The 24,301-nt window shown below is 41.8% G+C and overlaps 1 protein-coding gene across 1 annotated transcript in view; it reads right to left on the bottom strand.

Moving 5' to 3' along the window:
* The window catches only part of rerg (RAS-like, estrogen-regulated, growth inhibitor), a 31,992-nt gene extending 9,118 nt beyond the window's left edge, over positions 1-22,874 (bottom strand). The window contains exons 1-2 of the mRNA XM_036520155.1: positions 22,596-22,874; positions 17,896-18,066 (exon numbers count right to left, since the gene is read on the bottom strand). Of these exons, the coding sequence (XP_036376048.1) occupies positions 17,896-17,956 (61 nt within the window). The 5' untranslated portion in view covers positions 17,957-18,066; positions 22,596-22,874. The remainder of the gene's footprint in view (positions 1-17,895; positions 18,067-22,595) is intronic.
* Positions 22,875-24,301: the final 1,427 nt, after the last annotated feature.

Raw genomic sequence — 24,301 nt, 5'->3', positions numbered from 1 at the left:
ATTGGACAGTCTTCATTATGGTGAATTAATTCTATCCCTGTTTGAACGTCAGCATAAGCATTCAGGAACATCACACGGTGTTCCTAGCAGCAACACCAGGAACACTTTGTCTTTTGTCTGAGAATTTGTCCTAATTCTTTTCTGTGAGTTACTCAAAGAGCCTGTATTACTATACTCTAAGGCACAACCTCTAAGGGAGAATGAATTTCAAGAATGAAGCCCATTCAACCTAAGAATAAGAGTCAGTCTAAGAATACCTGACGAAAACAGCCCTTGTGCGTATCTAAACTTTAAATCGTTGATTGTACCCTAACTCTGTGCCCTATGCCTCACTTTAATCTAATGAAGTCTATTCAAAGACAACCTCCCAGCAAGCCCCGGTCTGCCGGCAGCATACCTCTGGGAGTGGCTTTTGGGTTTGAATTTCATTTCAGCCACAGTCAGTCTGTCTATCAGCGGGTGCAGAGAGAGAGAGAGAGAGAGAGAGAGACACAGTGCCCTAGTTTGGAGTGGTCATTTATCAATCGCAATTGACAGTGTTACTCCTGCCTTTCCCATTAGCCCAAAACCATGAGAAACAGAGCGCAGCATTCCTGCGGCAGGCTGCTGAGGCTGACCTCATTTACAGCTGTGTGGCACCACAGCCTTCTCATGCCAGTGGCATGTGCAACATTTTACAAACCGGGAGCAAGATGTCGGGTGCAGAAATTACCTGATTTTAAGACGCGCTCCAGACATCTCTAAATTGCATTACAGTATTGCTTGGCTCACTGTATTCTCTTCTTACTAGGTAAACATTTCATTACGCTCACTTGAACTACACTGCAAAATGAAACTAAGATATGTAATGTTTGTATGAAAGCACCCACTTTGGAGATATGACAATTTGAATCTATAGATGTAATTACAATCAAAATTTAATAAGCTAAAATACTGTTAAGTTGAAGGGATATGGCAGATGTGTGCGCTGTTGATCACTCCCTTTGCTTTCAACTTAAAATTCCTTGGTGAATTAGCAGAACACACCCGATCAGTTGACATATGCTGAAAATACTTGAAAATACTGATAGAATTGTAATATGTCAGATACAAAGTCAACAATGCTGGCATAGACATTTAAAGCTAACATTGTTCACTTTTTGTAAGAGACACAAAACAAAACAAGTCTTCAGAGTACGTAATCTACCCAAGCAGGCATTTAATTATTTAAGAAACCACAATTGGACTAATTAGACTAGCTGCCAATGTTACATTGTGCCTTGGAGAGACAAAAAAGGGAGATTGCATGTTACTGTTATGGTACATTACCATGATATAGACAATGCAAGTCATTGGCTTCACTCTGGCAACCTGTCCTGAGGTAGCTTTTGCATTGTTGAGGGCTAGGAAATCAAACCGCCTTATCCAATATGATGCATCATTATCATTACACCACACATTTCATCATTTCAATGTATAGTTGCATTAAGCATAATTATGGGAAAAACAGACTTTGCGTTAAACAGATCATCATTAAGAGTCATTTGCTTAGTTTACACATAACTGCTCGTTTGATAGTTGCTGGCTGGTGGCCGAGGCTATCCTTTTATAACAATTTTAACGTGTGAAAAAAGAGCAAACAATTGTGTCTTATTTACTAATATTTTAAAATAAGAACCGAAGTTGCAAGCTAGTTAGCAAGCTAAATTACAGTCACAGGCTTGAGCTTCATGCTTTCCTTCTAAATTAGCATGTTTGCTATCTCTGGTCACATGGGGGTTGTTTCATATGCAACCTAGCTCATTCTTTCGCTAATTTACAAGCATATCCTTGAGCAAAGGATCACTGTTTGAATGCTGATACAAGAACATTCATCTTACAGAGTAATCATCTAGAAACAACAAACAAAGCAGTAATAATAAGCCTTACTGGGCACTGTTTTGGAAGGTAAATAGGAAAAATCACTCCAAGAACAAAGGTAGTAATTTTCAAGCTGCCTCTCTTGTGCAGAGAGTACTGCACAGGCCTGATGTTTATTAGACCTAGACAAGCTGATAATAGACACAGCAAGTTATAATAAAACATGCATATGTTACAAATACATTACACCTAATCTGCACTGTGCCTGGTCTAAATGTATTCTACCTCAAACCTTGTGAGGTTTTCGGAAAAGACAAAATCTAACCAGCTACTCAAAGCTGGAGGGAAAAAGTATGCATAAAGAAGCAGTGCCAGTGTGTTCTGCTGTAAGGCGAATTCCTCAATTGGGACACCTCTAATGTGCACCCTGTGTCACCCAGTCCCCTGTGTCATCGACTGTGTCCCCTGTGTCAGTCTCCCACACAGGAGCATTGAAACATTTGTATCTGCGCTTTTTAAAACCTTGACCACCCTGTCATACGGCAAGAGAAAAACAGGTACTGCTTTCGCAACGTTTTTCCAAGTGTCTTGCCCACACTGCCCCAACACAACGATGACCCCCCAGTAGAAGGTTACGTACACGCGGACCAGGGCAGGGCTTTCTGGGTCGTGCATCAGCCTACTTCTCACTGATGTTCAAATAGCCTGCTGTCATGTGCCTGAACGATTTCAAACGGGCTTGAATGGCCTGCTTGAGACACAGGAGGTGTCAGTTTTCTCATGCCGAGTGACAATGTGTTACTGTTGACAAGGACAATGGGTAAAATTGCTTTGCCTTTGAACTGGAAAGAACATCCATCTTCACTTACCCTTTTTTTCCCTTCTGAACATTAGCTTGACCAAAAGCTATTATTACAGATAGTGGGTCTAGTGGCGCATTTGTTTTAACCCTTTCCCAACCCTCTGCTGTCTGCTGTTTTGAACTGATATTGACTTGGCAATTGCAATGCAGTCATGTGAAAATTCATTTCAGTCTTAAGTCAATAAGCAATAGTTGCAAAGTATATAAGCAAAACGTGCAATAGTTTTTTTTCCCTGTCTGTACTGTTAAAAAAATGCACACAGACAGTGTTACTTTCATAAAATCATGTTTCTCCTTAGCTTCTTGCAGACTGATGAAGACAGACAGAACAGGAAGTTGCACTGGGAGAACAAATTGGTCTCCCCCCCCCCCCCCCCCCCGGGGATAGAGGTGGGTGTGTTGTTCTCAGGAACTGCTTGTCTTACTGCTCTCAGGCACCCTGTGACTCCTGAGGCACATGCAGGTTGCTCTGATGACGTCATTGAAACCACACCCATCCTACAACTGCCCACTGTAGCACACCACAGGACTTTCAGCGTGAAAAGGTTGCTTTGCAGTTGGCATGTGAGTGTATCCGTATCAGTTGCATTCACTACATCGCAGTGCTGTACCACAGTGGTTCTCGTAGTGAGAGTGGGCTTCGTATATCCAACTGATGATTCCAAAAGAGGACTGCATAAAGTAAAAAAGTGTACAAAAATAAGAGAGGCAGAACTATTTGATCCAACTAATTACATTACTATAGATGGAATTTAGACATAACCTTACCTTACCTTAAATTGAAGGCTGGCAACAATCTAAAACATATTTTGTTCTGTAAGTACTTTTTCAAATCATTGAGTGGCTCTTTATCAAGCCAAATTCTGCATACCTTGTAATGATGTTTATTTCAGCTATGTCGGTTCACAGAAAAACACAATTTAAGCTAATTTGGTTTGTGTGCATGGCGACGTTGCCAAGTCACGCAACTTGTAATTAGTTTTGCATCAGCTTTTGAAAGATGTAAATAATTTTGTCAATTTAGGAGGCATTTTGCCGAGACACATTTTGGACGATTCCTCCCTGCAAAACTTCTTCCCTCTCATAATTTCCATAAAACTCTGCTTTGTGGGTCAGCCCAATACACGGCCTACTTTTCACTGTGTTAGTGAGGGTTATTAGTCAAAGGCATACCAGACGCCTGAGTCTAAGAAGAATGCGTGACACTTTAACATGAATGCAGGGAAAATATTATTCCTTGAGTTGCACAGGTGCATGGAGTGTTGATTTCTGTTGGACATAGGGTGAGACGCGAGTGTGTGAAGGTTTGTTCTATTTTTCAAGATACTCATGTGTACTGAAATAAAACAATACCAAGGTGGACAAAAATTTTCTTTACTCTTTCAGGATTTATATTCTTTTTTTATTATTTAACTTTTTTTCTTAATGTAGAATAATATTGGAGGCCTGAGAAAAAATGAAAATACATAAGAACATTTTTCTCACCGGTAGGAAATTGCATACTTGTATTATATGTATAACATGAACACTCTAAATCCAAGAAAAGGTTTTATTACTCATTTCTTTGGAGAGAACAGCATGAAGTGAAAGGCATAATTAACAAGAATGAATTTGTTTTCCGAATTGGTTTACAGCAAATAGGGTAAGTCTCCATTCTGTTCAGAGGGGAGCTATTAAGGACTTGTGGGAAAAGTACGTTACAAGGCGGTAAATTTCGGCTCTTGCTGGTCGTCTGTCTCACATCTCTGTAGCATTCGTGGGAGCTAATTACAGCCTGCCCTTTGGTCCTCAGTGAGCTAACTGCATTAAAGAAAACGCAGCTCTGATTACAAACAAAGCAGAACCAATTAGTGACTCCCAAGACCTTAATCTGAAGGGTAGTTTTAATTCTTTGGCTTCTACCCATTATTTCATGTAGACACTACACAACCTTTCTATTTGTGTTTGGATCTCAGGGTCAAATCCACATGATGAAAATGGGGGCAGTTACAGTATGGAGTTTGTCTCCAATCAGACTGAAGGTCTGGATTCTGATATTCCTCGTTCTACCACACTTATGTATATGACACTTCGTTAAATGCAATTTTAATGGTTCACATTAACTGATTCAATGATCCCATCCATGTAAAGACAGCTCTTTAATTGCTGAGAAATCTTTTCATGATACACTTCCATTCCAAAGTGAATACAGTGTTCAGATCTGGCACACCAATGTATCTGAGTGGTTAATAAATCTTCCAATAAAACTGTTAAATCATGTGTGTTCTGGCAAGTTCTGCAACTGTAGCGATATGACAGTACAACCCTGGAGTATGAGAGTGTGACATCTGAGGGGTAGCTGGGAATGTGTGTGAAGTGTCATCAGGGAGGGTGTGTGTGTGTGTGTGAAACACGAACAGTCCCATCATGCCTTCTTGCACACCTTGTTACGCTCTTCTCTCATGCATAAAATTGATTTATGGATCAATTCCTGCCTGAAGCAAGAACACTCAGACCAGACAACATTACCACAGGGATTAACTAGTCTATTAGAACTTTTTTAAGAGTGGTTTTAGAGGGTTAGTTGGGTTTTAAGAGTGAGTTTTGCTTAAAAATGTAAATTATAGCTGATATTAAATGAGGGTTAGCTTAAACCAGCGGTATTTTATAACTTGCTTATTTTTTTCACATGTCAATCACACACACTTTTTCACAGCATTCATCTTACATGTGGCACATTTGTTAGGCCCAGGCGGCACTGCTTGATATAGCTGTTGGTCCCTGGCCACACCCAGCCAGGCCTTATGAGGCTACAGAGGATCTTTCACAGTGTTGCTCGAATGGACACAATTATGCCACATTTACTGCTCACAGTATGTGTGATGTACTTTTCATCGCCCTTGTGTCATAAGCCCCGCCTGGCATGGCCAAATGCATTTCTGAGACACTACTCCCAGCATTAACTTTTTCCTCTTTCCTTTCTTCCTGCAAAGGTATCAGAAACAGCCTCTAGGCATGTGTGAATTTGGTTTGCGTCGTTCCTAATCTCTGGCCACGTACAGTACCACTTACTTTCTTGTGGCATTTTTATCAGCATTTACACAACCAACTAGTATCTCCCCACATTTCTCAGTCAGTATCTTAATATATTCCTGATCCTAAATCGGAGTCATTCAGCCCGAAAGACTTGTGCTGGCCTGCAAGCCTTAGCACAAGCCTGAATTTGTCTATGCATTTATGGATCCAGCACACTATGGAGTACATGTGCTCCTCTCAAACAGGACATTGTTTCTACAGTCACTTTATTTATCCTCTGGCCTTCCATCTAAGGCAGCTCACATCGCTTTACATACCAGCTTACTGGATACCATCTACAGGTTAAAGGTCATGCCCGAGAATACAGCAGCAGCATCTTGCTGAGAAATCAAAGCTTCAGCTTTCTGATTGTAAGACCAGCTCTACTGACAGTATGGCACACGATACATTTTAAAATATCTGAAATGTAAAATGTGGACGTGGAAGTTTCAGACGTTTTTTTACATCATTGAACTTTATTGTCTCTGACCCAATACATGGACATTGTTTTCAAAATGTAACAAGATGGTGGAAATCTATCTTTTTACATGTCTGCTTTGCATACACTCTTATATGCGTGCTTGTGTATGTACTTGTTTGTATCCTGCTATAACTTTACCTGTAAATATTTGTACAGATGAGCCTAGCTTTTGTGCACAAAGCCCTGAGGAGACAGGCCACTCCTTTACCCAGACTGTTTCAAACAAGTCATAAATGTATTTGGAAATATCTGAGTCACTTCCTCTGGGCTTGAGGTCAGATCTCCCTGCCAGGGTCTCTGCTTCCAACACACATTTTCCCAGAATCCACTTTCCCTTGCCACACGCTCTTTTAGTCCAAGGCCCATTTGGGTTCCCCGGGAAACATGTTCTACACTAATGTACTACAAACACAATCTGACGGTCATCAGAAAAATCAGCAAATTAATCAAAACAAAAACAACAAGAGGGACTCAGGAAACAATGGCGGAGATTCACTAGCGTGAATCATCTTCAGATTACATCAGCGGTACTCTGCCACTGTAAAGCAATCCAACAATGCGCAGCTCCCTACGTCAGAATGAGATTCCAGATGGAATGATCAAATTATCTTATACCTCATTATTTCCATTAGGGGCACAGCACAGAGACAAGGTCATGTGTTTTGCAGGTTCTACTAGGGTATGAAGTATCTGCCGTACGCTTTGATTCGTGGTAATTAAATAAATAAACACGGTTTTGCACCAGACACCGTCTCATTTCCTTCCTGAGCTGCAGCCCAGATCATAGACTCTGAAGGAACTGAAATTAATCTCCCATAATTCCCCAGAGATGTCATAACATTTACGTGCAAAGTAAAGAAGTAAACGGAGGAAGCCAAAGAGAATGGACAGCCACGAGCTGCAATACTTCCGAGCTCTCTGCAGAGCCATTCATAACACTGTTATTTGGAGGAAGCCATGCCTCATGTCTGCAGGATATCTTCGAAGTCTGTACACAGCGCTGCTATTTTCTCTGTAGCGAAAAGTCTGGAAGTTATTTACACCAAATGAGGTGGAAGCTGTCCCAAATGTAATGAACTGAATATGTTAACTTAACAGCTGGCCGACTCCACAGAAAACCTTATTTTACCTGAACGTTTCCCTTGCACTACAGTGGCTCTCTGCCGTTTCCTCATGAGGATCTCAGTGACTGTGCTGTGGGACTCCACCATCTTTGCTGGCAGACGACCACTTCCATGGAAAATGTGCTTAATGGGCTATCTTGTTACTGCTGAATCTTTGCTTGCTCCAGCGTTCAAAACCAGCTGCGCAAGACCGATACTTAAGGCGCTGCTGTGAGCCGATGACTAAGCACTTCTCTGCTTTGTGACACTGCTGCTAGACGATGACTGAGCATTTCCATTGAAAGCGCGGTTAGCTTGGGATGGGTTCAGGAGCTGGGCTTGTAACGAAAACATTGCAGGTTCAGTCCCGGGGTGGTGCTGCACTGTTGCAACCTTGAACAAGGTTTTGAGCAAAGTTTCTCACCTGAATGGCAGCACTAAATATCCAGCTATATAACTGGATAACATGGTTATGTAGGTCACCCTGGATAAGCACATCCACTTTGGAACATATGTAATAAATATGTAATAGTACCATCTGTTTGTGTGCAGAATTCCCTTTTCATGGCGGTACTGCCATCCAGACAGAGAAAATGCTGCCTCCTGTTGAGAAGTGAGAACGACTGTACTCTATTGATTTTTGAAAATGCTGTATGTGACTTCAAGCAGTGACACAATGCCACCTCTACTGCCAATAATGAAAAGAAATGACAAAAGTGATTTATAACCAAATAAACCGCAACATGCCTTTTCTAATGTTTTCGAATGCCTTTTCTCTTGCTTCAGAGGGGAAATATATTAGACAAAACACTCTGAACACCAGTTTGCTGAATGTATTTTTTATGCTCCATTTTTGATAATCCACTTCAGCATATGGCAAAATATTATTCAGAGTATAAGAAGAATGTTTTAGATTAATAATGTATGACACACAGTATGTTAGACAGAATTGTAGCTGTAGCCATTTTTATAGACATTCAATTTTGCAGTGTCCTATACAATATATGGTATGTGCAAAATTCCATGTAAGGAAGTAAGAGAAACTGACATATGTTTAATATAGGCAGTACCCTTTGACAAATAGTTAAGTGCATTCCTAGAGGTTTGGATTTTACATATAAACACTGTTTTCACAGGGGCTCTGTTTTTACAGGAAGAGGTTTCAGTCGCTTGATTTATTTACCCCAACCTCTTGTTAGGGTCTCCTGATAATTCAGGCTAAAAGTGACCCATAAGGCAGTTCAGCCCCCTGGCCCTGGGACTCTGGAATTAAACTCATTAAACTGCAGGTCTGCCAAAAGGGCACTCCCATTGAGAGCACACTTAAACAACAGACTGCATAATCATTACGACCAAAGGCGCTCCTCTGAGCTTCCTGTCATGCAGGGCGTTTTTATTAACTCTTTGATTGCTGCAATTGACCCTGGCTAGGTATTTCCCATTGGCAGAGTTCAGCTAGTAGGTTTATTACACACAAACCAAGGAGTGGTTCAGAAAAGGAAGGTCCAAGGTGTGAACAGCTGAATGTTCACAGCAGGCTGCCTGTGGGCGTTTTAGGTGATTTGGCGCTTGTTTGCGGTTTTACATACATTTCAGTCGGCAGATTGACGGCAATGCATGTCTTACAACTGGGTAATGACTCATGAGAAACTGTTCCTGAGAGTTTCATTCATCATTCCTCTGTCCTCACTGTCGTTTTTGTCCCAGGCATGTCTCTGACTCCTTGCCCTTGAATGAATGAATCATTCATTTGCTGCAATGCACTTAACTGTAACTATAAGTTATGTGTTTCAAATAATCTACAATATGTCAATTTTATAATTCATAAGTACATTGCAACACATACAGGTGTATACTGTTAGCTTGACTTTAATATCGCATTAGCTCAATTCAATTAATAGAGCTATTCTAGCTAGCCCACCTGCCACCATGAGTTCATATTCGAAAATGAATCATTAATTATTAATGTAGTATCTTTTAACCATGTGTCACTCACTTAATGTAGTGACTCCTACTGTGTGTGAGTAATAATGATCTCCAGGACAAAAGCTCAAACGAGGACACAGATATGATGAATTTGCCAAGTTTCAGGAGTCACGACATTCCCCTCATTCTCTCAGATGCAATGTATCAAATTGCCATTTCACCGTGTGTATTTATACAGAAATACTACAGACAATTGAGAACTGAAAGAAAAGCACAGATGACCCCTAAGGACTGGACTGTTGACTGGGAATGATAAAAGAGTACTGGCTCCTGACATCCTAAAATGTTTACATTGATGTTAATGTATAGAGTGCACACAGGATATTGCTTATACAAAGAGCATTACCAGTGAAATCCATGGCTTACTGCTCCTTTTTCATCCGAACATTACATATTGAGGAATCAGGAATATGACCATAAGGAGCAGTTTATGTAACCTTGCACAAATCCACCACGCACCTTGAAGATGTGAGCACAGTCTACCTAAACAAGCCTGTATGTCCACCCTATGGCTGGGTGTGCCTCCACAGTTGCCTGGATCTTTAAAAGTATGCATCCCACAATTCACTTGTACCTCTTAGCTATCTGCAGATTGCAACTGCCTCACCTTGAGTTAATGCGGTCACTGTTTGGATGTGCTTCTCATATTCACCCTGCACTAATGGTGTACCTCTCAGTCTTTCTGCGACCGGCTTTGTGTTGGTTCCCACCTTGTTTAAATACAAAACACTGGCGTGACAGTGCAGTACTGTACTGTACCGTGAATGGCATTTATTGAATCCCCCAAAGGTGTTTTAAAACAGGGCAGCTTTGAGGGTATGGTTTCATACCTTTCTAAAGTTGCAGAGGAGACAGCGCCCTGTTGTATTGTGGGTTATGAAAGTCTTGGGTTTCTGATCCTTCACAGAATCCCTTGCATTTTGTCCCACCGAACAAAGGCTTTATTTCCAACTGTTAAGGCTGCTCGTAAGTGACAGGGTCCAGATGGAGAGATGGCAAAACTTAACGGCCTATAAAGGCTACCTGGAGTCATTCCTTTAACGTGTCCCTTGGGTGGCTCTATGAAAAAAAATGAAAAGCAGAGAAAGTTCTTTATGGAGCTTTTATGAATCAGGCCATGTTAGAGCCACTGGATAGGTGTGGTACGTCCGACTAAATGCTTTCCCTGGGGTTCATTTCAAAATAGTTGCCGACCTTAAATAAAAGTGTACTTCATTTATGGCTCCAATCTGTCAACCATACTTGGAAAATTACTGACACATTTACCGAAAACCAGCCTAAATAGCCCGCTAAGATGGTCTTTGAATGAATTCAAATTTTGATTTAGACTAGACATTACAAAAAATAATGACTTTGGTGGCTATATAACACATCGTTTTGCAAATGCCTGAGCATATTTGATAACTGATACGTGTTATGTGGTTACCATACATTTATTTGTGAAATATATCAAAAGCACAAATTCATTCATTTGAATTTTGCTTTTATTGCTTATTATTCAAAAATATCCGCATGACTCCTTTATTATCCGCATGTCTCCTTTAGAAGACAGTGATACAAGTATGTTTGTGTGGAACCAGCTCTGCATTGAGCTGTGAAGATTGAAAACAGCAGTGTTGAGGCGACCATTAGATACATGCAGCGTAACCCTTTAAATCTGCAGGCTTTATGCTCCTTCAGAAGTGGGAGGGGGGTGGCAGGCTGATTTCTGTGTGTTTGAATGCAGAGGCATGAGTGTGCATGATGTGGTCTGAGCCTCTTATAGCTGAAGGACACCCGCCTCGCTAAAGGCCAAAGAGTCTGTTTTAGAAAAACATTAACCCAGACATTTACGCACAACCTCGGGCCCCGCTAAAACGCCTCATGGTCCTGTCATTAAATTTTGAGTGGCTGCTAATCCTCGGAGAGGCAGGGGGAAGGTCGTTAAAAGGAAAATGAAAGCTATGACTCACGCACTGGGGGGAGCAGCTAGAGAACTCACCGAACGCGGCGGGGGTAGCGGCGGCGGGGGGGGGTTGGAGGAGGGACGATAAAGCGGTCTAAAAATAAAAACGCAGAAGCGCCTTCCCCCTATGACACGGGCGCCCAGGTCTGGGCCATTAAGGGAGGCAGGTGAACGGGTTCGAGTGAGATGTATAGGCGCTGGCAGGCCGGGCCACAGAAATTCAAATCGATAAGGTGAACGCAGAGCACACCCTGTTCCAGGCGCAGACAAAAGATGTGCCGGGAAGGAGACAATGGGCACGGAGGAGAGGGATGCTGCAGGTAATCAGGTTCAGAGCCCGTGTGTTCCTACAGCACAGCATAAGCTGATGGCCAACATGGAGGGCTGGATTCAATCTCACCGCATTGCAGTTTGCAGCGTATTTTTAGCGAATACTGCTTTTTTTCATCGCGCAACACAGAGTATGGTGGTCAATAAAATCGACAGAGAAATGGGTAAACACCAAAATAGTTCAGAAAAAAAAAAACATTTCCTTAAAGCCGGTAATCAATGTTAAGGATAAGCTGTAATGAGGCAAGATTGAATACTGCCAGGATAAACCTGTAGCATTAAACAGGAGGAGCCTCTGGCCATTTAACAGTCCTCTTCATGCATTTCACTGAGAGATTTTAATTTAGGATACACATGTAGAACCCTATGGCATAAATGCCTTTAAACTGCCATGGTGCAGTCTGTGGGTTGATGTCCAATCTGCTTTAGTATTTATTATAACATTTAAATTGCCTGGTTGAGCACTAATCTGAGAGCAGACCATAATGTCTTTTTATGGGGCTACTGAGTGACTAACCACACCTCTGTTTTTGAGTGTTTGGTAATCAGGTGAAAGGGTAGCTTGGGCTTATTGTATATATGCCTCTTGCCTCCACAACAGGACTTCTACATGCCTGGTTCATCAGTTTATCTTTGAGTCACACTTTGATTGGCCTACCCAAGAACTAAATCACATATGCGGCCAATCACACTGAGGCAAATATTTAATCTAGTCCTGCACAAGAGACCATTTCAGCATGTGAATCACGACCTTAGAGCTGAGCTAGTAATCATTCGCAATCAATAGCCAGAAGGTATCCCTCATCGCATCTGTTCAACTGCGTCCACTGATGGAACTGCTATTCATATAAATGCATGTGGCACATGCACCAATATCATTGACGATAAGGGACAAGGCTTTCTAGTACCTTATTGTATCGTTTCAAAACTGGTTTCTGGTTTGCAATGGCCAGATCCTTTTAAAACAAGTTGCCCCTCAAAACCAAGCAATATGGAAAGATGCTGCTGTTGTTTGAGCCCTGGCGGCCATACACGTCCAATGCAGAGATATGCAGATCCTTTGACGCTGACGCTGCAGTCTTTCACCTCAGATGGGCACTCCCTCCCTGCACCCACCACTAAACCTGTCTCTGGGCTCAGCCTCCCTGGCAGCAGGTCACATGATTTAAACGTTGCTGGCACAGAGCCTGCTCCAGGAGACACTTTTACACTTCCTGAGGGATCCCATCTCCAAAACACGGTGCTCCAAGCGACATGGGGGGGTGAATGTCAGCCCCAGCCAATCAGGGACATGCGCTCACCCAGCACAGGATCGTGTAAAATTATACCACACGGACAGAAGAGGGCAAGCGCCTCCGTCCACCCACACCTACACTAGGCCCATCTTTGCCTCCATTTTGTACCAATCAGCAGAGGCTGTCTTCTCATTTGCTACAAGGGTGACCTTGGGTTGACAGGGAATTGGAGTCAAAAACAGAAGGGCTACAGGCTTCAAATCCCGAATGGGACACAGCACCTACACCCTTCATTAAGGCAAATGCCGTGCAGCAACGCACTATAAGTTGCCCTTGATAAAGGCATGGGCTTATGTGCCTGTAAATAGGTTTCCGGAGGGATTAAGCCGAGAAGGAAAGAGCAGAATTGAATCACGGATTAATTACTCTGAATTTCAATTTCCTGTGCTGTGCAGTGAGGGAAATATAGGCCATATTTGTATAATAGCTGTGGTGGTGATTGGTCATTTTTTTTAAAGGACTTGTGTCTATATCATGAGTGTAATTCTCTTTTATTGGCCTGCTAAGTGTTATTATGGACATCCTAGTTATGAGTTGTGGTGATGTTCACTGGATTGGTTCAATAAAAGCAGTCAACGCTATTGATTGGCTATATTGTCAGCTGTGCTACTGATCAATTTACATGCGCTTATTGTATTTAAGTGCCTGTGTTTGCTTTTAAGATTACAGGCTCGAATTGAGCTGCTCTTTTTATCTCATTAGCACAACCATAAGGTGATGAAAACAATTCAGAACCAAGTGTCAATTTCTTGTGAAATGACACGTGGCACAGAATATCTGGAAATGTTTGCTACAGTTTCTTGGCTGCTATAAAACCCATCTGAATGTAAGCATGTCACACATCACTGTTTATCTTCTGACGCGTTCCCATTCTCTCGCTGCCAATCGGTACACATTCTGCCCCCATGCCCACAGATCCTGAATCAGCATCTTTCTTTTACTCAAAGGTTTGTGGGTTGAATATACTGACCCCAGATCAGCCATCATGAAAGCCGCCTCTGAAATTTGCATGCAGGCTTTAATGCGACTGAACATGAAATAGAGAAATATACCTTTGTAAAAAAAAAAAAAAATGTTAAAAAAAATTTGAAAAACCCCTTAATGGAAGATGACAGAAAAACAACACATTCCATCTGGAGAAGGTGCTCTCTTGTGATGGAAATGAGGTGCCTGGGGAGAAGACGTCTCTGGATAACAGAACACCTCCCGCACACAGCGGAGAAGTGCTGTGTTCTGTTTGCCCGTCCCTCCCTGGGCATTTTATCTCACACTCAAAACCACGCCTGTGTGTGTGCACTTTTCATCTCTGCACTCTGAAAATACAAGCTAGTTGACATACCTCTGGTGCACAATTATTTCATAAAGGAAATTCATGGCTCGGTATGGCACCTTGAGACATAAACTGGTGTTTCCGCATAAACCATTTGCTTTTAATTCACCTTTTCCTGGTTTAGACGGCCATTGCCAGAAGCCCTGAATGCCGTAGATAGGCCATTTTACGGTTGCTTTTTTGCGCTCAATAAACTTAATTTCCACTCCCTTCCAGGAGAGCCGTTTCATGTGGCGTGGCCTCCAACCCTTGTGGGGCCCGTGGAAGACTGTCAGCTAAGTAACAGGCTTATCATCCGGATATATATCACTCCCAGCCTCCAGCCAGAGTCCTATAACTTGATAAACCGCACGGTCCAAGAGCTGGACCAACTCAAGCCGATCAATGCATCTCACATAATTGGATATAGGTCTGCGTTCTGCTATGAGGATGACAAACAACCTCCAGACTCTGACCGCAAGAAATAGTTTTTTAACTTACTCATCTTAAGGTTAAACTTCACGGTCACATTGCACATTAGGTGCGGCTGCAGAAAGCATATATCAAGCCAACATAAGCATGACATAACAGCTGCATTAAGCATTCATAATTCATGGTGTATTGTACATAACACGCTTACATGTATGAACGTCATGTCTGACCCCCACCAACACTGCATCATAACGCTGTTAACATATTTATACATATAGAGGTATCATCAGCGGAGTTCATCGAGGGCTGGTTACCGTGGCAGCCGACATGGTAGCTGCATGGCAGGTATTTAAAGGTAAGGAGGTATTCTACAACGAACTGTAAGAGCACGGCAAACTCATGCTGACTAGAACATCACACATCACAGAATGCAGGTCTGTACCATGCTTTTAAGTATGACCGCATCTGACATTCAACTACAGGTCAGACCCAAAAGCTATCCAACAGAATGCACAGCCATCTTAACCTTGCAGCAGGAATGTTCCCCAGAACCAATTCCTTCATTATCATGGTAAATGAATCTTTATTACATTATAACCTCTTGATTATACACATTAAAAGTTAATACAGTATTCATCTCTTATTAAATTACAACCATAGATATCATTAATACCTCTGCTGCTCAGACAAGATATAGGAACACTTATTTTGCATTATGGAGGATATGCTGATTATTTGAAAATACTGATGGATCATTAAAAGAAATTTAAACATTACCTTAGACATTTCTCTGAAGAAATATTGCCTTACTTTAATTGTTTTACATTAATATAACAGCAGCACCTGGAAATTGCTTTCACATTAAGTACTGTAAGTATGATAAGTAATACGAAATGAAACCCAGAGACAATGTTTAGTCAGAGATAAGAAGCACACATCAAGGCAGTTACCTTTCCTGGCTGACTTACACATCTTTATAGTCAGCCAAAAGCATTCCTCTGTTTTAGTTTAAGTAAGAACCCTGGCTGTCATTTAAGCAAGTATTATATTTAATCTTGCAGTGCATCCGTGAGCTTGTCATTCAGTAAGGTTAATGAAAAAAAATGTAAGAAACAAACACAAAAAGGCAAACTATTCATGTTACTCAATTACCAATTTAACTAGGTTACTCAAGGTTTTCTAATCAAATTTGTGCTTTTTATTTAATACACACTGTGGAACATTGATCAATTATTTACAGCTGCACCAGAATTACATGTATTTGTTTCTAAACAAACTCACAGGTAAATGCTGACAGATAACTAAATCTGTCTCCATAAAGCATGGTGATTGAACAGCAGGACACTGCTCTCAGTACAATCAGGCACGTTTATTAATATTGCCTTAGTGAGGGACTGATTGTCAACCAAGCGCCTCTGTTCCATGGGCATCTGGTGGTAATTTGTGGCATGAATCATACCTAGCTCTGTATGCACTGAAACACTGGAGACCCAGAATGAGTCTCCACAAGCAATGATAACACCTACACTGACTTGCCCTTTTATTACGGGCCTCTTTATGACTAAGTCCGCAGCACTCACAAAAGTGGCTCACCAGTAATTCAAGAAATGTTCCCTCATAACTTTAAAATTGAACCCACTCATTTCTTCCTCCTCTTGGTATTCGAATCAGGGGAAAAAGACAGGTTTTGAATTTAAAATTAGGTTACAGAAGTTAGGGAGGTCGATCCCTCACCAAGGAATTCAGCCACGGTGAATTTGAATGAGATTCAGCAAAACTTTTCAGTGAATTTTCTCATTCAGCCTTTCTTTTCTTGCAAATATTTTTCCATTGGAAATGGTTGTCATCATCAAAGCGTGTTTTGTGATTGTCATTCCGAACACATCTAGTATAGAAAGATATTTTCCATGGTGATCAGTGACATTTTCTCCCTGACCTTAGAAGCAATGCTACATTTTGTGAAAGAGCCTCTCTCTCATCTCCAAAACTAACATCTGACTGGTGCCAAGCCGGAATTGGAAATCTTTGACTTTTTATTTCCTCACCTCTGAAGTTTGAATCGTTTTTGAAACACAGTCATTGGTGGTATATACAGACTTGCGCTATATTTCTTCTACATTTAGTCAATGCTTGGAATCTTCCAGAATATCATACTCTCCGTACTGGTGGGTCTTTGACAGAAATCCTCTTTATTTTATTTAACTGCATCCAACAAGATTCAGACAGTGAATGGAACACACAAATGTTTTTTTCAAAGCCTTCTTAAATGCATAATTCTCTGTAACCTTCAGTTGTGATGTCTGATACTGTAACAGCTTCTGTCTCTTCTATAACGTACTACATAACATTTGCAGTAAATCTTTTGAGACAATAAACAGTACATCTCCAAATTAATACTGCATATTAATAGTACTGTTACATACACTTTGTCTCTGTGAAGTGGTACTAGGCTCTAGAGGAATCATTTGGCATTTCTATTCAAATTCTCCTCTTAATTATTTCAGTAATCAAACCTATTTGTTTTATCTGCAATCAAGGATGGTTTTTACATAATGAAAGGCTATTATCATGTGGGTGAGATGTGAAACAAAGTATTTCCCAAACTGAAGCAAGCTGTGTTGTGGTGCAATAGGCAATTAATGTTTGTTTGTTACTCCTTGTAAGGGATTATGCATGCATCTTAATCACTTGGTGGCACCACTTAAAGAGTATTTCATGCCTTATTAAGCAATACATAAGATTACATAACTGCATGTATAAGAATTTATTAACATGCATAAAACTGCATAAAAGAATTCACAGACATTCATTGCTGTTTATTACCACTGACATCAAAGGTCATTAAACAAACATATATGTAACTTTATGCAGGGTAGGTCAGATGTAAAAAGTGATATATATGTCCTTGAATTAATGTTTGTGAATACAATGATGCAGTCTTATGTAGCCCTAAATAAGGCAATATGAGTATCTTCCTTAGAAATATATTGTAAACACTTCCCATACTTTGACATATGACCTACAATCAGGTATGCATGCAGACAGCGTGTTTATGGAACTAATATAAATTGTACTAAATTGTACACACAGTAGACTCACAGAGTAACAAACTGTACATTCTAGCTCCTTCTCCAAGATTGTGTAACTAGAAGTAACAGTACAACATTATAGCATTAAGAACATTCACCCTTTCGGTACGGGAGTGTATTTAAGTGGCTGCACAGGATGATGAAGAAAGATGGAGGAAGGCAGACCCTACCTGATTTCCCCACCCCGGCTCTGCCGAACACAGCCAGCTTCACCTCCGCGCTCTTCGCCATGGCGGCCACGCCCTAACGCCCCTCCACCGAATCAGAGAGCTGGCGGATCCCACTGCGGCACGGCGTGTCCTGCTTCACCATCTCATCGCTGACCCCTGGCACTGGAACGTCTGGAAATAAGCCCATGAAACACACAATCACACGTGGCATCAGTATTCCTCCTGCGAAAGGGGTCACTGAATGTTACCATGTGCCCCTATCCGGACCCCACCAGCAGGTATTATCAGTGTTGATCGTATGAAATCAACTTCATACCACATGTTTAATTTACATTAGCTATGTATGCTCTCATTCAGAAAGCATTACATAAGCACGATTTTTTAAATTGTGTTTGAAAGCTATGAAAAAACTACATGCATGGAGCATGGCACACTCCACATTTTCTACATACTTGGCCATTACAGCCAAGATTCTGACTTAGCTGTGGGTCACAGAAACCCAAGTCTGGGTTTGCTCTAAAATGCATACTTGTTAAAAGATTGATATGAACCAGGAACCATTTTGGCTCTGTGCTGACCAATCACCTACCCCGGCCGTACATATGCGACCGATGACCACTTTCTCTTAGACCGCTGCCATTTTTCTATGGAAGCAGAAACACAGAATGCACCTCAGTCTAAATCCTGTGATCAAAGTGGGTGTCTTGGCCAACCGCTAATGTTTATGGATGTGCTTCTGCAGCATATCTAATGAAGTGATCAAGGGCACGAATAAAATGCCGCATGTATCGCGGGCAACGGAACAAGGTGAGTAATGGCCCTCGTCTCTATGAGTAATTCCCTCGCTCGTAGCAGCGGGCCGCTCAGACATTAGCGTGTGAATCTGTGTGGGAATGCCACACTGAATTATTCATTCAAAAAATAAGATGTATAATATTCCTCTCTAAACAGCCTGTCAGCTCTGCTGTAATCAATTAGCTGCTAGCAACCAAACCAACGGAGATGAAGCACTTGAATGCAACAGCTTGTCTCAACTTTGGCGTATTGTATGTTTATTTATTTAAAAGCAACATGCACATATTCTGTATGGGAAAGTACATTCTGTCATGGGAAAGTGATGATATATTGGCTCCTCAAAATGTGGTTGCTAGCCAACGAGAAATTTTATGAGCTGTAAAACAGCACTGAAGAGACATGGTAGATATACCCTGTCTGACATTATACATTTTCATGTAATATAATACTGGTATCCACAGTCCACATCACCACAACTTATTCCCTCATATTCTGGGAACAAAAATGACATATATAATGAATGGTTGAATGGACAGCCTGACACTAATTGAAAAACCACAGATGAACATGGCATGTAATAATGATATCTCTGTAAGTATTGTAACAAAAATTCTGTTTTAGCTATGTATGCTGCCAAGATATACCAAAAAAGTGCATACATTTACAGGTGACAGATGGCTTTCAGCCATGGGGAAACAGATGTCTTAAATTTTACACCACTAAAACCCCTTCGAGTGAGGTGTTTTCCTTTCTCTTCCCACACTGGATTTGAACCCATGACCTTCTGGTCCAAGCTGCCTATCCATGCTGCAGCGGGTGGGTGACTGCTCGGCTCTCGGCAGCCAGTGCTGACTGCTGTTCCGCCCCGGGGCCTCCTCACTGGGGAGCCATCGGCTGTGGGCCCTTATATGGCTTCATGGCCGCTGCTGGTGCCCTTGGCATCCTCTGAGCAGCTGAAAGGGCAGCTGAGCGCCTCCACCAGCAACACACAAACCACCCGGGACTGTTTCCGTAAACGGCCGGCAGTACCTGCCAGAAGGTTCCAAAACACACTGCTCTGGGTTCAGCGGGTCTACCCTGCTATTAAATCAGCACCATGTAAAGGGCTCCAGAACATCCAGCTCTGGGTTCAGATGGTCCACCCTGCAATTACACCAAGACCATCTAAACGCTTCCAGCACATACTGCTCTGGGTTCAGCTGATCCACCCTGCCATGAAAACAGAATCATATAAAAGGATATAAAACACACTGCTCTGGGTTCAGCTGATCTACTCTGCCACATGCTCAGTGCCATCTTCAGATGACACAGGGATGTACCATTCCATTCATGCAGGGCTAATTCTAAACCCATATGGTTTAGAATTACCTTTCAATAAACAAGAGATGAAAATCTTAGTGCAACGGAGGGTTGACTCCTCAAACAAATGTGAACCTTCTCAATTAAAGTTCCTATTTAATCTTAATTAAATGGGTAAGAAGTAATGTTAAAACAAACACCGGCAGTCCCTGAACCTCATGGGTCGGAGTTGTTAACCGTGATATGGAATAATCTGAGCTGTATCTCTCCGGCTGCAGTTGCCAGGGAAGCAGAAGTAGGTGGTAGGTGGAGGGGAGGTCGCAGTAACAGTAGTATTAGCCTCACACCCTTTATCCTGAAGATACTCTCACTGATCCATTCCACCACTACACAAGGGAGCAGACACATTATAGACCGTGCTTAATTAAGTGGCTGTCCGTGTCTATGTGGAACAATACCCTGCAGACACAGCAACCTGTTTCTTTAAAAGGTTCGCAACATGGGACATGCTTTTAGCTTCTGTTATTCCACATGCTGCCTCCTTTTAAGGTGTTCACCAGTGAACTAAGGGAGGTTTACTGTTAGGCAGAGAAGGCACTATCCCCCCCATGCCCACTTAATGCATCAGTATGCTCTCGTCAAAACCATTCAGCAAACAATCTATTCTCAAGGACCCAAACAATTCTGACTGGCTAAAGAACAAAACCGTGCTACAGTTCAGACTGTGCAAAACAGAAACTGGCCAACTCCCCAGCTAGCTAGCTCCACCACTAACCATACTGTTACACTACGAATCAAGGACGCCTCAGGGCATGCGTTTCCAATGCTCTCTACTATTACGCTGGGTTGCCAGTTGTGGGTTCTATTCTGAGAGCTGGCAACCCCACAGCTGGCCATCCCATTTTGTGGCTCAGAGCCAGGGGCTGCCAGTTGTGTGCTCTGATACTTATAGAACAGGAAACAGGGGAAATTGCTGGTGAAAGCTCTGGACTCTAGATTTCTGGGTCGTGGGTACAAATCCCATGTGGATCATCAGGAAGGACTGGCAGTTGCGCTTAAAGTGTAGCATAGATTGTGCAAAGCTATGTTCTATGTTCGGGTGTTGGCTCATTGCTGTTTAATGAATTTGGTCATGTTTTTTGCTGAATCTACACAGGTATAAATGACCCCAGGTCCCTTCCAACAAGGTCAGAGAATGACTGTCCCTCGCTCTGCTGGTTGGTAAAGGATAACAGTGTAGTGCTGGCATATTAGATTTTTTATTCTTGGGTATTATTTATAGTTGTCTGACAAGCAAGTGTCAACAGGCTGTCACCCTAAACACGTATGGCGATACAGCCGCGAGAACAAACACGTGAAGAAATGGAACTTCCTCTGTTTGGAACACGGTCTCTACTTGTGCATCTCTTTCCAGCTTAATCCTGCAGCTGGGGTATTAACACAGATGTGAAGGGCAGAAAAGCAGTGGAGTAAATCAGCGCTCAGTTTAAAGGACTGCGTCCAAGGACAGGTGGCATTTTGCAGTCGTGACCTGTGGGGAATTCCAGGTCAAAATCCCCGCAATATTTTTGTTGCTCGCCTCCACGCCCCAAATCCCATCAAGATCAGGTTTATTACAATGCATCGCAACGTGACGCAGCCACTCACGCAACAGCTATTGAGATGAATGCAAATGAGCAGCAGTTGGAGGAAAGACTCCGGCTTGGCAAGTGTGCGGTATATATGCAGAGCCTATTATCCTTCTAAATGCCAGTTCTTACTGGTATCCGAAGTCTGACCGAGTCCCCTCGTACAACTTTTAAAAGGAAGATATATATGAATTTAGGGACGGGTACTCTGCAAACTGTATACTATCGTTTATCTATTCCCACGTCATTGATGATAGACTCTGTTTCGGTTGAAATTTAACTGTTAACGATCGATGATATTAAGCACTGATCGTTCTTGTAGTTTTACAATACGCAGCTGCAGTTGACATCATAGCTGCTGCTTCGCTCATTTCACGGTTTTATACTCGTCATTCGACGCACATTGTTGTTTTGTATCAAAGTAGCCTTTTCGGGCTTGCTGTTCACCAAAGGGTCAATCTCTCATTATATTTATCCCTGAAAATCCTCAAAACACATTGATGCAATATCCCAGTCGTGCTAAGACTTGCCATGCACGCTGTCAATTGAGAGAAGCACGTTTGGATTGTAGCACCAGGGAGGTAACCGAATAATATCTACAATCACAACGTATTGTATTCTCCGCTGCTTCTCGTACAGTAAAATTGAACGTGTTGTCAATTTGAATGACGTCCGGGTCTGCAACAGGTTGACGTTTTGTTAGCATGTCATTTAATATGTCATTGACGTGGACAGAATCGGAGTAAAAATAGCAACGGGGAACTGTGATCTTAAGATATAAAAACAATAAATATACGAAACACAGTTCATCATAAGGATTCAGATACAAATGAAATCCACATCCACATATGAAAAATCCATATATGAAAAAAAAAATCTTAAAGTTCGTCTGATTTATTGCGGAGCTCTGCTATGGCAACTTATTTGGTAAATGCCATGCCAGCATCTGTTGATGCTGATACAAATACACAAACTTACCCAGCAGGATCGGCGAATTCAAAATAGTCCCGAAGATTTATGAAAACACCACGACGCGATCAAACTTCATTGGCTTTCCGCAGGTGATGAAAACGGGGGAAAGCCGCCTGTCCGTCTTGACATACGACTGTACGGAGACAGTGCACGAAGTGTGAGCTCCGCGAGGGGCAGCTTCTCCGGTGACTGTCCGACCAAAGCTGACTGAACTGTGGAGCTCCGCGGACTGACGGGGGCTTCGCCGAATGAAGGTCAATCGCAATACACGGAGTGGAGTCACCGCGTCTGAGTTAGCTGCGCTGTCACAGAGGAGTGCGCGTAGCGGCACCGCGCGATGCCCCGCATACCACTGCATTGTGCTGCACGAAGGAAGCGAACTGACGCCCTCTACCGGAACTGTAATGGTATCGGAGCTAAAATATTGATACCTTCCGTGCAGTTTTGCACCCGGTTTGATTTTTCATTGAATTGTATCGGTAGGTCAAATGACATATTGCAAAAGAGCGTCTCTGCACTCTAGTCTGCTTTATGTCACAATTTTATTCATCCCTGGGTACATTGTTTATTTTTCACAAAAATAAAAAGATCTGCAGCGGATCTTGAACTGCTGCATCAAATGTTCACCACATGAGCAGTAATAATAGGAAGATGTTGTTATTAACTGCGGGTGGTTTGCTGGACGTAAAGTAGACTCTTACGTACTGTATAGGTCAACTGATTTTTGGAATTGTGAGCATGGTCCGACTGAATAGATGGCTAAGGTGCAAAGGTCGAGGATGCAGCTTTGTCAGATGTGAATGCATTACAAAATCTAGAGAAAATGTAGCCAGACGAAGGCCACTCTGTGTAACCTAAACCTCTCCGACACGTTCTCTTTTAAATATCAAATTACTACTTTGTGTAAAGAGGCGTAATTTTCTAACACATTCTACATCAATGTTTGAAACAATTATAAACGGCGTGAATGTAACCTTTATTTTTAAGTTAAAAATCAAAGCATAGCCTATTGCACTTTGACCCAATAGATAGGAGATCTCACTGATTCTGTGGCTATACAGTGAAAGGTAATGATTACACAGTGGTATACTGCCATCTTGTAGTCCCATACATCCACAATCATTCAACTATATATATTTCTTAGTTCTCTTTCTTATGCGTAATAAAATGCACTGCAGCGTTGGTAACCTCTAAAACTATACTAACTCTAAAGTCACAGCATTAATGGCGAAACGAGGCAAATGTCCAGTTTATATGTGAATCACAACATAACTGAAAGGCTATTGAAGACGAGGATATGCTTGTGAATACAATGTTTATGTGATGTAAATGCTAAGATTTCACCACTCGGAGGCAGTATAGACCTAAACTATACGAAATACCCACGTTACCTCACTCGCTGCCGAATGAAGCGCTAATCAGTTTTGTATTCATCAAAGTATTACATTCTAAAAATAAATTAATCATTACATCAGAGAAAATAATATACGCCAGCAGTAAAGAATATAAGAAGATAACAAGAAAAAGAAACAATGTGATTAGAACGTGTAAAACGTTATGTCTTGTTTGAATCCTGTAAACACAATACTGTTAATTATTGAAGGCGACATTATTATTTTACATTTGAACTATATACTCATTAATAACATTTATCACAAATCAAAACTGAGTGGAAACGGGGTAAAATCTAGTTGCCAGTAAGTGTGTGAAAG

Source organism: Megalops cyprinoides, chromosome 25, assembly GCF_013368585.1.
Source record: "Megalops cyprinoides isolate fMegCyp1 chromosome 25, fMegCyp1.pri, whole genome shotgun sequence".
NCBI classification, from domain to species: Eukaryota; Metazoa; Chordata; class Actinopteri; order Elopiformes; family Megalopidae; genus Megalops; species Megalops cyprinoides.
This window is presented reverse-complemented; position numbering and strand designations above follow the sequence as displayed.